Raw genomic sequence first — 13,862 nt, 5'->3', positions numbered from 1 at the left:
AGGCACAGAGGCGGGCCATATAAGCTTCTCACTGGTGTCGTGCCAAGGTCTGCGTGAATTACAAGCTTCAAACACACAGATCACAGATTGTAGCTGGTTGTGAGCGTGTCGGTAACATCAGCCTTTTACCTATAATGACCTTATGCTGGTTCAGCTAATGAAAGACACGATAACTGGATATGGTCAGCCCACACACCTGGAGTCTCTCAAGCTTATCAGGAGAGTCATGTTGCTCCTTAGTGAGCACAGAAGGAATTTACAACACTGACATTTTTATCTAAATACACTTGTTTCATACCGGGATGTAGTGAAGCTCTGCATCAATTTATATATCTATGCAGAAAAAGTTCAACCTTTTGTGTCGTCAGACCGTGACACATTTTGCCACATGGTTTGGGGTTGACTGAATGAGTCTGTTGGCATAATTCAGACGGGCTTGGATGCTCCTTTATGTGAGAAAAGGGTTCTGTTTTCGCCTCCCTACCGCCATAGCCTCGACATGTGCAGAATATGGGAGATGTTGGTCCCATTCTAGGAGTGACAAGTACCAGAACTCCCTCTCTCAATGCAGCCGTTGGCCTCTTGGGAGCCTCCCTGTAAAGTTTTCCCTCTCATTGACTTCACAGACTCGTCCTGATCTCTGCAGTGTATCTGCGGTGCCACGTTGTCTCCACTTACTGGTAATGGTTTTGATAGTGCTTCATGGTGCATCCGATGCATTCAATATTCTTTTATGCCCCGTCTCTGATTGGCACTTTTCAACAATCACATCATGCCGCTTCTTTGGTAACTCTTTGTGGACCACGGCTCTCTCAGCAGAATCCTACAGCAACAGCTGTCTTCATTCTGAGCCACCGTTTGAAAAGGCTGCAAAGACTTAAGCAACCAAGGTGTTTGATTCTAAATGATCCTAATAATCAGCTACTTGGATCACAACAAGAGAAGAACAAATCCGACATCTGCGTTGTCTTTACATTTCAAAAACCTGCCACCTCATTCGGGTGTGGCAACCTTTTTATAACCACTGTGTGTGTGTGTGTGTGTGTGTGTGTGTGTGTGTGTGTGTGCTCTCGCTGTATGTGTCAGAGATGGGCAGACAGCAAACACAGACACACACCTTGTACATTTTCTGAAAAACAGCCTGGGGAAAGTAAAGCAAGGGGAGAAAAGAGAAGAGCAAAGGTTGGTCGGCGCCATAAAACTCATCCCAGATAACGTGCTGTAAAACAGCACACACGTCTGTGGTTCAGTTCAGTTTATCTGTACCAAACACACAAACACACCCTGAATGATGTAAATTAACAATGTCCTCATTAAATTACTACCTCTTTGGTTTGAGCATGACATCAAGGCAACACACACACACACACACACACACACACACACACACACACACACACACACACACACACACACACACACACACACACACAATTTAATGACAGGAATTCATTATCAGCTCATCACTTGGAACAATCACCTCACAGACGATATCTCCAGGCACCTTCTGTCTGTGTGTCTCTCTATCTCTCCTAACACACACACACACACACACACACACACACACACACACGCACTCAGACACACTCAGTCAAAACTATCAGTGGGTGACCAGATTTCCCATGCTTCCTCGATGACACAAATGTTACTCATCTATCACTGGGACATCGAGGGAACCAACCTGAAGCTGGCAATAAAAATGTTATGCGCGCGCGTGTGTGTGTGTGTGTGTGTGTGTGTGTGTGTGTGTGTGTGTGTGTGTTTGCTTTGCTTCATATTCAGAATGTCTGCAATGTCATTGTAATGTAGTGACGGAAAATGATATAATAAACAAAAGTAGAACACATCAATAAAAATGCCTCTTACATTCTCTTCATATATCTTTATCCAGTGGTGTTGCTCCTGTTCTCAGCATATTGTTTCACTATTATTGAAATCATAATTAACATTTCCTCCGTTTCTGGGATGGTAATGGGCTGGGGAAAGGATTTGTTTAGGACTTTGTTGTTTTGTTTTAAAATGGACAAACAGGTTGTAACCGCATGTTGATGGACAAACAGCATGATGGGATTGATTTTTATTTTTTTTACCCAACCTCCTCTGTGATCACACCGATTGGCCCAAACTAGATGTAAATTGCTTAAAAATCCCATGTTTGCGGTGCAAATGAAAACACTTGAAACACTTGTGTTGGTCCCTGTGACATATGGCTGCAGTCTGCAGGTTTAAAAGATATGGGTCGATAAAAAAACAACTAAACAAACGAAAGACTGTATGAATCTGACCAAAGTCCTATCTGTGCCGCCTCATTATGCTTATCGTTGTGTTTGCTCTCCTCATTGGTTTCATTGTCATTGCCTGTTGTATTGATTTGTCATTACACCTGAAACATGCTCAGTTTTATGGTCTCAGGCTAATTATTATTTTTCCTTGTAAAGCTATTCAGTGTATTCTTTTTTTCCAGTGTATTCAATAAACTTTTACATTTTCAATCATTCAGTCACTGTTTGTTTCGCTGTCTGTCAGCATGTGAACGTCTGCGTCTGAGCTTGAACAAAATCAAAACAGAGCATTTAAAACAAGCTTCTTAAAGAACTGACTACCTCTAACATCTGCCTCAGATTCTGGTCCTATCAAAGAGAAACACGTGTGTGTGTGTGTGTGTGTGTGTGTGTGTGTGTGTGTGTGTGTGTGTGTGTGTGTGTCGTGTCCGCTGGATGCCTGGGAACAGCAAAAGAATAACTCATGCTAGATGTTAATTTGTACTTTTCCCACATTGATACTCAATAAATAAACCTGTGAAATGAAGAACTGCCTGACTCGACTGACACAATTGGAAAATGACTTGTTTGCAGATTGTATATCACTCTCTTACTCATTTTTATATCTCCAACTACAATAATAAACATTCTCTACAAAAGAGAAGTAAAAGGGGGAGGCCCCATCTTTAAACCTAGACCTATCTAACCATCCTTTCACATTAATTCATCAGTAATAATAATCCAATAATATAGTATATAGCAATATTGAAACACACCAGCGCCCATTTGACTGTATTATGAGGACTTTTCTTTGTATAACCTCAAGCACATTTTGCTCCTTATACTTACATATTTACTTGTAATTTAGTCTTTTCACATTGTGCTAATGCTGCTTGTACTTATGACCTCACTATTTTTTCTCCACTGTCTTTGATAGAAGTCTAAATCCAGTCTGCTGTGTCTGGGTTGCCAGGTCAGGTCAGATGCTGCCTGTTTCTTCCCAAGGAGTTGAAACTTTTGTACACTTGTGGTCAGAGATGGGCAGTATTTCTATTACTTGTCTTTGAAATACGTATTTCAATTACTTTTGAGTATTTTGTAATTTGTATTTGATAGGGCCGATTAAAAGTCGAACGTAATTTGTAACAAAATAACTTCAGAGTGGAGTAATTTTGTATTTAAAATACTCAAAATACTTTCTCCACGAATCAAAAAACAGTTCACGAGTTCAGTCTTCAGATCTTCAAGTTCAACGGATTGTCTGCCGAGGTAAATATTTTATCTGAGTGTGACAGATGTCAGCTAGCTTGATGTATAATTCATGTCTGGGTCTGGCTACATAGCCTCTTGTATAAACATGGTGATGGTTATAATATCAAGCTAGCCATCGATGCTAACATGCTAATGACGCTAGCATGCGGTCTAGGCTAGTGCATAGCCAGTGTTTAGCAAGTTAGCTTATCAGTTGAGTAGCTAGCTATAGGAAGAGGGAGATTGGGAGCTTGTATGTCATATGTGATGAATATGTTCTTGTTGATACAAAGCCAAAGTTTATGGGCTGTTAAGTCCCATTAATAAAAATATATATATACATAATCAAGTTGTTGTCTTTTAATAGCTTTGCTTAGTTAAACTGACATTCTGTGACTGTTCTTCCTGTTTGTGGGGTTCACCAGAGCTTCGTGTACATTATATAAACCTGAATGCTCTCCTCTACCACATTGTGAGAATACAGAAAATCCAGAAAAAAGTATTTCCTATATTTTAAATACAAAATACATGTATTTTGTTACATTTTCTGGCACCAGTATTTTGTATTTTGTATTTTGTTGTAATACATTTATTTGGGGGCATTTTGTATCAAAATACATGTTGATGTATTTTTGCCCATCTCTGCTTGTGGTGTGTTGTTTTTACAGGTTTTGATGTCCATTGACTCGTGTGTTTGAGAGTTATGTGGCGAACTAGCAAATTATTTGTGCTGGTCCGCCCTCGAACGGATTCCAGTGAGACAAAACGAGACATATGAGGATCATTTTCTAAGATCCCAAACAGCTGTCTGAGTCACTGAGACAAAGTTCACAGCAAAACGCTGTCACAGAGGGCCTCTCAAAATAACCGCCCTAGTTATTACACTTTGTACCGACACCAGTGAGGACTAGACGGGCTAAACTAAAAAAAAAAAGAGCACAGAACATTCTCTGCACTATATTATCAAAAGAATGTTTCCACACAGGGTCTGTGAATCCAGTAGTAAGTTTTATTCAAACTTTAATGACAAAAGACAATGTTACAGTGATTTGACAGAAATAAAAGTGCTTGCGAACACAATCGAACAGTTTGTCTCACAGTACAGAAACCAAACAGATGTCGTGTGTTGCTAATATGTTAATCCACACGCATGGCGACACTTTGAAGATGCACGGGAGACCTGACGCCGCCTCTCTGAAGGCTCCGGCTGCGTTACCGCATGATGAAACAGAATCAACGCGTTCTCCGTTTAAAAAAAAAAAAAGGTACAGAACATGCCCGATTTCCAAAACAACACAACTGCTTGTTATTTTTCGAACACCACATAGTTATTAAAAATTAGACAAGAATTATGAATTAGAAACTTGTGTTCGGAAAAGTTTTTTTTTTGTGTCAATGATAACGTGACAGTAGCAAAGGGATATTAACAGGGTAGTATCATTAGAGTGAGGTGTGCAGTGTATTCAAATGTAACTTTGCACAAGTACTTATAAATGCAGCTTTTAATTACCAAAACCCTGATGGTCTCATAGTTACAAATGAAAATAAATAAGTCAATAAATAAAGTCTTTTTAAACTTACACCAGGAAGCCTTTCAGCTTTTTGTTTTCACAGTCGTTTGCCGTGACGTATGAAACTTACTGGAAATTTCCAAAGGTCAAACTTTCCACCTAAAAAAAATCAGCGGTTCATCTTCCTCAGCTTGACCCTCCTCTTTAAAATCTTACGTGGTGATTCTCGTTTCCTTTATGTGGGCGTATTTGACTTTAATCGTGGTCTTCCTGATTACACGTGCTTTGTGTCACTTCAAATCAAGCTGCTCAAGTGCATCTACAGATAATCACTCCATCCTCTGCCCGTTCCCCCGACCGTCCTCTCTCTGCGGTTTTACTTCCCCAACCAAAAACCCTCTGGCCTGGTTTCTCAGCAGGCGGGCCCATCCAGCTGCTGTCTCTACCACCAGAACTGAAGACAGTCATAGGAGATGGCTACAACAATACTGGATTTCTACACTTGCCGAGTAGACAAAATAGAGTAGTGCTACAATATTAAGAAGGAAAATAATTCCTTATTCATAGAGCTTATCGCCGCTCTCGAGGCCGAAGCGCATTAAGAGCTATTTGTGTCAGAGTTGCTTTACGCTGTAAGTGCATTGATTGTTTCCGTTTGGCAGCCGTGTACCAGCAGGCTTTTTGTGGTACCTCAAGCCACCTTAAAGTGTTTCTGTTTTCTGAAGGCAGTGAGATGAAGGCAGATCTGAGCAGCTGTCCCTTAAGTCTGATAATAAACAACAGAGATGAAAAATGCAATTTTGTCAATGTAATTTTCTTGTGATTCAACCATCTCCGTTAGTCTTTGTCAACACAACATGACATGGCTAAATTGTGCATTTTTCAATCGGATGTTTGTCACATGACTTGTGGCAGTGCTGGCATGTCGTTTGCATCAGTCGGTGGTTTATAGAAAGAAGGGAAATAAAAGCGGGATTGAAGCACAGAGCTCCATTGAGCTGGTCCCGTGAAACTTAAACTCTCCTGTCTGTCGTGTGCAAATTAAGCGTCTATGCAGCAGAACTGTAGTCAGATTTGCTCAAAATGTGATTCGGCCTCTCTAGCATCCCGGCTCATTGACGACATCGCTTCCCTAACGACCCCTGATCTCAGCTAAAATATATTCCTCAGGTCAGAGTAAAAGAAATCTACCACCAAGCCCTGAACCCTAACTTTCAAACCCCAAATAAAAACATGATGACCGTCACAGGAAAACATTCAAACAAATACATTCAAAGCTTGACCTCCCAAACCTCAAACAAACGTTTCACCGACACACTTTCCTGCCACCGCAGCCCGAACTCCGCAGCACACCAAGCTCCGATCCCTCTTCCTAAAAGCTCCACCCGAACCTCACACCCTGAAAAAAACATGAAAACTAAATCTAAACCCTCCTTGTCCCCTGGTGCGGCCTGGAGCGGCGGTCTAGGAGCTGATGATCTGACCTGACCAGGTCTCGTGCTTGGTGACTGGATTCAGGTGAGTGAGCACCACCTCGACAGCCTGGATCTTCTGGTTCTTGGGAGGGATGAGGCACACCTTGTACGTGACCTCGTCCCCTTCCATAGGCACGTACTCTCCATCAATGCTGTCCAGGAAACACACACGGGATGAACTCATTCATGGGCAATGTTTTAAGATTGGATGTCTCAGCTGTCTGCACTTCCATGAAGTTGGGGGACTTGCTAGAGACGGTTGATCAAAAAGGATGCAGCAAATATATCCTAGTGTGGGTATCCCATAATGCAACTTGATTACAGAGACCCTCCTTGTCTGGTAAAAGCCTGTGTCTTTCGTATTATGTTAAACACACTGTTCTATGAGTAAAAGCTTCAGTTTTTATATTTATATTTACACTAAGAACCTACACAGAAGGCCAACTTTCAACAAAGACAGTCGATGCCGTGAACAAAGCAAATCCACTCACTCAGAGATGTGGACGAAGATGTCCTCTCCCCCGTGGGAGGGGCGTATGAATCCATGACCCTGAGACCTGGAGAAGTTTTTACACACCCCTTTATATACCGGACTTGATTTGGCTCGCACTGTCCTGCAGAGAAAGAGCGACACACATGGAATCAGAGGGAGCGAGGGGAACGTCTAGGATTAGTTTTAAAGCTTTTGTATCTCTGGATTGTGGTTGTGGGCATTCGTTAACTATTAACACTTACTATCACAAGTAAATATAATTGAACAGGATATAATGGCTTGCATCTCCACTCACGCTGAGTATGTGCGGGTGCGCTTGGTGGGCAGCGGGCTGGGCAGCTCTCCGGGCTGCGGTGGTTTCCTCTCCCTCTCCCTCTCCCAAACCCGACTGCCCTCCCTCAGGAAGGGGAAGGAGAGCTGCAGGGGGGTCCGGGGGGAGGTGAGCGGCAGTGGGCGGTCTGCCGTGGAGGAGGCGGCGGGGTCTGACATCTTGACTGGTTACAGGTTGGGGATTTTTCTTTTTTTTCTGTTTCAGGTCTCCTCCGGTGGAGCACAAGGAAGAGGAGGAAGGAGGGTTACACCTCCTGCATGGCAAAGAGCGCTGGAGAGAGCCGGAGGAGACGTTCAGAGGGGAGGACTTATAGGTGGAGCGACGATACCCTGCAATGAAGGAGCAAGGGAGGACAGGAAAAGAAGGGTTGTATTAATCATCAAAGGTGACAAACACTGCAGGTGTAATTGTTGTGGCCAGTCTTGTTGATGTGTTGCAGTTGAACTGTGTGCTTGTCTAATTGATTACCTGTCCTGTCTTACTATCACACACACTACCCTCTTCCCAAACGCCTGCAGTAACTCAAAGAGATAAGTAGAATTATTGTACCGGAAACGTAGTAAATGTAGTGATGAAAGCTTTCTGTAACTTGCTGACTATCACACTGTTGGTTCGACCGAAGGTTTAGTGAATACAAAGAAGGGAAAACTGGCTCCCTTCAATCATCGCGGGGGGGATTTAGATGTTTTTTTTGCCAACACACACACAAGCTCGTTTATAGTGGCTGTCCACAGCGATCTCCAAATATGGTGACTTTGAACATTCCAGATCAACAGAAGGATTGAACGCTCCTTCATGAGTTCAGACAAATCTCTTACTTCAGAGGATAAAATAAACCATTAAAAAAAATGCATTTTCATAAAGCTGAAGTAGCACACTTGTGCACCTTTAATTGACAAATAATGTATATTAATGATATTGTTCGTAATGACACAATGGATGACACCCTAATTGAGAGTCTAACTCAAAACACAACATGTCATCTGACACCTCTCAGTGCATCTTGTACAGTTGATTTTATCACTGAGTGAATGTCTTTGATTATGAGGGAGTGACACAAAAGCTGCTTTGGAATTTAAAGGTTTCCAGACAGACTTGTAGCTTTAGAGGAGAAAGAAATTGTTTAAAGTGAATCAATGAATCACGAACCGACCCAGACATCAGCTCTGAAAATGACTAATAGCTGATTTCAAAACAAGCCGTACAACAGCTGGAAGCTGCTGTGAGAGAGGCGAGACTCAAAGCAACTTGATTTCTCGAGCGCCAGACTGCTCCGGCTTTGAAAAGGTCCCAAGATGATGTAAATAACAATCCTGCCCCGGAGGGCCTCGGCTCAGCTCGGCTCATCACACTATATTAAAAATTCCCCACTCGCACAAGACTGACATCCATTACAGGATCGCTCTCTGCTGTGTGTAATCAAACAACAAGCTGCTCTCTGAAGCGATTCCGACAGTCATCTTTAGGACGAATGAGCTCCGCCACTGGTGCCATGACACAAACCCAATTATCGTGCTGTAGCTGGGAGTTATGACGTGTGTGTGTGTGTGTGTGTGTGTATCATTAGGTGGCTCATCATTTTGACACTTACAACCACAACAAAAAGCCCTACAGGGCATTGTTCTGCAGAGGTTACACTGAAGCCTGCAAATACAGATGTGGGTGGATTGTGTTATTGGGATTATGAGCAGCCACGTTAGTATTGATGTCACATCTGCGGGCTGAATGTTTGACAAAGACTGATGCATTCAGCGTGTGTCAGACTGAATCCCACAGGCTCCATTCAATATCACACTCTGTCAGCCTGTGTGTGTGTGTGTGTGTGTGTGTGCGAGAGGTGGGAGCTGTCTTTCATGCTGGACAGCGGGGTCACAAGCTGGAGGCTTTAAAGCTTCCCGAGGCCCCTGATGCTTCCTGCATTGGGATGTGTACACACTTCATCAGTGCGATCCTTCACTTTCCCTCTGTGTTGTTTTCAGAAATCTAACCCTCGTCTGTCTCCTCATTGGTTCAGCCCCCACCCGCTGGGCTGAAATGATTCTCCTTGAATGTGACTGTCAGCTGATGACTAGTATCCAATTGTAAGATTTGTTCCCCCCCCTCTCTTTATTGAGGCTCGTCCATATAGTACAAGTGTCCAAAGGTCCCCAGCATGACCACAGGAGAGGCTTTAATCTCTCCAGTTTACGAGATCATTTGGAAGAAAGTTGCTGCAAATGGCTGATGATAAGAAGGGCTTTTATCCTCCTGGTTTCATGTTGGAGAGTAACGATGACCACACACACACACACACACACATCTGTCATCATGGTGGCACTGGGGAGAGGACTGACAACATGACTGATGGATGACAAGGCATAAATATGTAGCCTAAATAATTCAGCAACCTGACTGGTTGAGCTCCTATTTCATTGGCCCTTTCACTAGGGCCCAGAGATAAGCCAGCAGACGGACTTCCTCAGTGAGTCTGCACTGCTTCTGTGTCAGATGAGTTTTTTTAAAACATTGTAATCGGGAGGGTGGGAGACAAAAAGGAAAAGCAAAAAGAAAGAGGTCAGACTGGACCGGGGAACGGAAGAGAGCTAGAGGAGCTTTGAAAAGACAAGACAAAAGGCCAAAAGCAGCTCCCTGTGAAACCAGGGCACTGTGGCTGTCTGTGCTCCTCTCTGCATCAGCATGGGAGGCACGTCAACTCCTCCACACACACACACACACACACACACACACACACACACACACACACACACACACACACACACACACACACACACACACACACACACACACAGCCTGTCTTTAAACTTTAAATTAGCCTTATTGCTTTGTTTTATGGTAGAATTAGTTTGAAAGTGAAAGTGAGGCCGGCAGATCCTGAATAATTCAATACAAAATAAAAGCCCTGCAGGCGGGCTGTTTCCAGAACATTCTCATACTGTGGCAGCTTGATGCTCAACTGATGCCAAAAAAAGGTGACGCCAAAAAATGCGCCTCGACATGAACATGGGCTAGAACACACACACACACACACAAACACACACAAACACACACACACACACACACACATACAAAAAAAAGAGATGACGGGCGAGATTGTAAATCTGTGCTCGGAGTTAAAGACCGACACCCCGACATTTCACCACAATGCTGCCTTGAACCGACGTCCGTCTGCCCGACAGGGAGAATAAAAGGCTTGGATGTGAGCCACGCTACAAATCACCCACAACAACAACAAAAAAGAGCCCGATCGACCGAGCGATTACTTACCGTCAAAAAAGCGCCGATCAGCTGTCAGTCAGACGCGATGTGTTGGTCCCGTGTTTTTCGAAGGCGCTAACCAGCTCAATTATGTTATTACATCCGGTGAAAGCTGCGAGGATCATGTGGAGAATAAAGTCAGAGGATCTTGGTATGGATGCGGCGCACACAGGCGGGATGAAAAGAGCAGCAAATGAAAAGAAGGCAGTGGAGACGGGGCGGGGGTTACTACGCTATAAACAACAGCGGGCTTCAGCACACCACAGTCAACTCTTTGTTCTCCTCGTGGATGGGAACGCTTCTTAATGTCTTCTTTTTTTTTATTAGACCATTGACATTTAAATTAATGTTGAATGGACTGTATTTGATTTACTTATAGTGTGCTCTATAGCCTTCTCAATGTCTAGTATCATTTCTGATTTTGTTTTCACTGTTGGCTTATACATATTATGCTTTTTTCTATTATTATTATTATTATTATTATTATTATTATTATTAGTCTCCCGCTCAATGAACTGTTAAAAAAAAAGTCTGATCCATGCAGTGCACCAGTACCGATGAACCCACATTACTCCAAACCATTTCACTTGTTGGCAGCTGAAAAACAAGGATTTGCAAATGCTGTCCTGACCAAACAAAAAATGTGAGCATAAGCAGCCCTCGGCCTATTTCGGCACACAACTGGACCCAACGTTCAGAGGAATGTCGCCTTGTTCCAGGGGACTGGCAGTCACGAAGGCCTCAACGATAACCAGGGGTCATGCCCTGACGCTGTACACAGGCCACATGGTCTTCACGCCTTGCTCACCGCACCACATTTTGTTATCACGAATGACAATTACTCAACAATGATCAGCATGCATGCTCATCTTTAAGTGGACCTACAGGAAGTCCTATTACAGAGCTTCCTGTATTCACTAACTTGTTATTCATCCACCTGTTTGCGATCTAAAACATAATTTCTACCTTCAAGCATGACCTCTAAACCACATTTCAGACTGACGATTGCTGTTCTGTGGTAGAGTTTTTTATTGAGCTAAAGTTCGTAAAAGGTCATCATGCATGAAGTCGTTGTTATCATCAGTCATTGCCGCTGTGTTTCCTGCCGCAGCTGAACGACAAGGACGAGGTTCTGGCCCACCAGAGGAAGGTGAGCATCATGTTAGCCCACAATGCAGAGGAGCTGCAGAGACAGTTGCGTCTAGATTCACACAGAGGACCACCAGACCCATCAGAGAACCAGAGCCAGTCTCGGCAAACGCCCAACGCACCAGAGTCTAAGATGCATCCACAAGTCCCACCAGAGTCCAACGTCCAACAGAGCTGCTTCAGCCAGGACAACCGCCGAGTCTGTCAGAGTCCAGGACTGAACCGCGGGAGCTGGCGGACCCGTCACAGTCCGACACCCAGCCACCTTCTGACCACAAGAGCCACAAGTCTGAAATCCAACAAGCAGATCAACCAAAGTCCTGATCCACCTACAGGATCAACCTGGACTCCATGGCTCGTGGCCACAAACGTCATGGTTTGATTAAAAAAAAAACTGGGGAAGACGTGGACAGATAGAACACCTGATTTTTAAACTATAAGTCTAGGGGTCTGACAAAGGCGTCCGTATGTGACGAGCTGGAGTGAGAATGTGTTGCCCCGCTGGATAAATGGAGGTGGCGGTCCACACAAACCCATCAACAGCAAGGTTTAGTTTGGACCTGTCATCATCTTATTCACAGAATTATCGTTACGTTAATTAAAAAAGTGTCAGCCAAGTGTCGTCTTTACTGCCCAAAGTGTTGACCAGTTGCGGCTAAAAATGAAAAGCTACCTCAATGTTTACACTAATCCTTGTTAATAATCAAAAGAGATGAAGAACAGTTTAACTTTGATGGAACATTGGAAAAATAGCATTCATGGTTGAATAGAATACATAGAACATAGTATTTACATAACGTTTTATTGTTATTTTCAATAATTAGCTGGTATGTGTGGTCCGTGGGAGGATATGGAAGAACAGAGGTGTCAACCCCTGAGCCACAATGCTGCCCGATGAGAAGGGAGCCTCAAAACATCTGGGAACAAGCAAATTGATTTGTGTTTATGAATTTGTGGTCACTAAAATAAAGTTAAATTTTAACCTTGATTATAATGCAATCGTATGAACTTTCTGAACTTACATTACATTACATTAAGCCTAATTAAGATGAATTTAAGACTGATTTACCTTCTATACCTTCGAGTTACTGTGCACCCTAAAGCTATAGAGGCAGGTTTTCTCCATGTGTCCCCAGTTGCTGCTGATCTGTAGCTTCACATATCTGAAGACCCCCATGTCTGGATTCTGGTCAGAGACAAGAGAGAGAAATGGATAAAGAGAGTCAGGCAATGTAACGGAGACACAAATGAAAGTACAGGACATCAGCGATAAAGAAGACATTTTGTTTTAATTCCAGATGTTCCTGGCGTCTGTGTTGACCACACGGTCTTTGCATGTTTGTAATCTACAGTATTAATAGCAGCTCCACCTCAATCTCTAATAGTTAGTTAAACTACTGCAGCTTGCAGCCATTAACATGGCGCGACGAGGTTTCATTCTCAGGAGAACAATACATAGTTAAAGCTAATCTCTGCTTATTAAGCTTGTTGTGGAGTCATCTGGTAACCTTTTTGAATGTGACCGAATAAAACGTTCATGAATGCTGTTCTGTCTAACTTGTATCATACTCACGGGCAGTTTGAAGGTCTGAAATGCTGCGCTGTCCTGACCGTAAACCAGTGTCCCCAGGTTGGTGCCTTCCTCATCCGTGGAGTTCATTCCCTGGAAGAGACAGAGAAGACACAGAGATGAGTTGAGCCTTTTCTTGCGCGCTGTGTGAACAACACTGACAAGTATGCAGGACATGTCGAGGAAGATGACAGAAAATGTCTGACTTACATAGATTGAGAATTGCCTCGGTGCTCTTGAAATGTTTCCATCGGGGGACTGGCTCTTTGGGATGTGGCCGAGTGTCACGTGAGTGATGGAGACTGGGTGCGACAGGGAGACGAATAAATGCCCGTGGCTGCCTGCAAAGGGCCAGCATTGTCCTGGAAGCAACGGTGACTGTCCCTAAGGGGGAGAGAATTTCATTTTGCAACTGTTACCTCCATGTTCTTTCATATTAAATACCAGAAGTTTCAAAAGTGTAATTACAAGACACTGTGAAGCAATGTGGCTGTAATTCCTACCTGGATCACTCTTCGCTGTGCTTTGGATGAATAGCTCCCGAAGAATAGTCTATCCCATGCTCC

The 13,862-nt window shown here is 43.4% G+C and overlaps 1 protein-coding gene across 1 annotated transcript; it reads right to left on the bottom strand.

Annotated features, from left to right (window-relative positions):
• Positions 1-4,507: 4,507 nt before the first annotated feature.
• Positions 4,508-10,725, bottom strand: csdc2a (cold shock domain containing C2, RNA binding a). Its single transcript, XM_079182003.1, has 4 exons — positions 10,587-10,725; positions 7,287-7,651; positions 6,990-7,112; positions 4,508-6,650 (listed from the first exon to the last, which is right to left on the bottom strand). Exons 2-4 carry the CDS (start codon positions 7,478-7,480, stop codon positions 6,488-6,490), a joined length of 480 nt encoding a protein of 159 aa, XP_079038129.1. The 5' UTR covers positions 7,481-7,651; positions 10,587-10,725; the 3' UTR covers positions 4,508-6,487.
• Between the last annotated feature and the right edge of the window lie 3,137 nt (positions 10,726-13,862).

Source organism: Pholis gunnellus (genome assembly GCF_910591455.1).
Source record: "Pholis gunnellus genome assembly, chromosome: 21".
NCBI lineage: Eukaryota > Metazoa > Chordata > Actinopteri > Perciformes > Pholidae > Pholis > Pholis gunnellus.
The sequence above is the reverse complement of the archived record's forward strand: the minus strand, read 5'-3'. Positions and strand labels throughout refer to the sequence as shown.

Coding starts and splice junctions, on each gene's coding strand:
- csdc2a (XM_079182003.1), bottom strand. CDS start 7,480: ATGTCAGACCCCGCCGCCTCCTCCACGGCAGACCGCCCACTGCCGCTC. Junction 7,113..7,286: donor CGCACCCGCACATACTCAGC/GTGAGTGGAGAT, acceptor CTTTCTCTGCAG/GACAGTGCGAGCCAAATCAA. Junction 6,651..6,989: donor ATCTTCGTCCACATCTCTGA/GTGAGTGGATTT, acceptor TTTCCTGGACAG/CATTGATGGAGAGTACGTGC.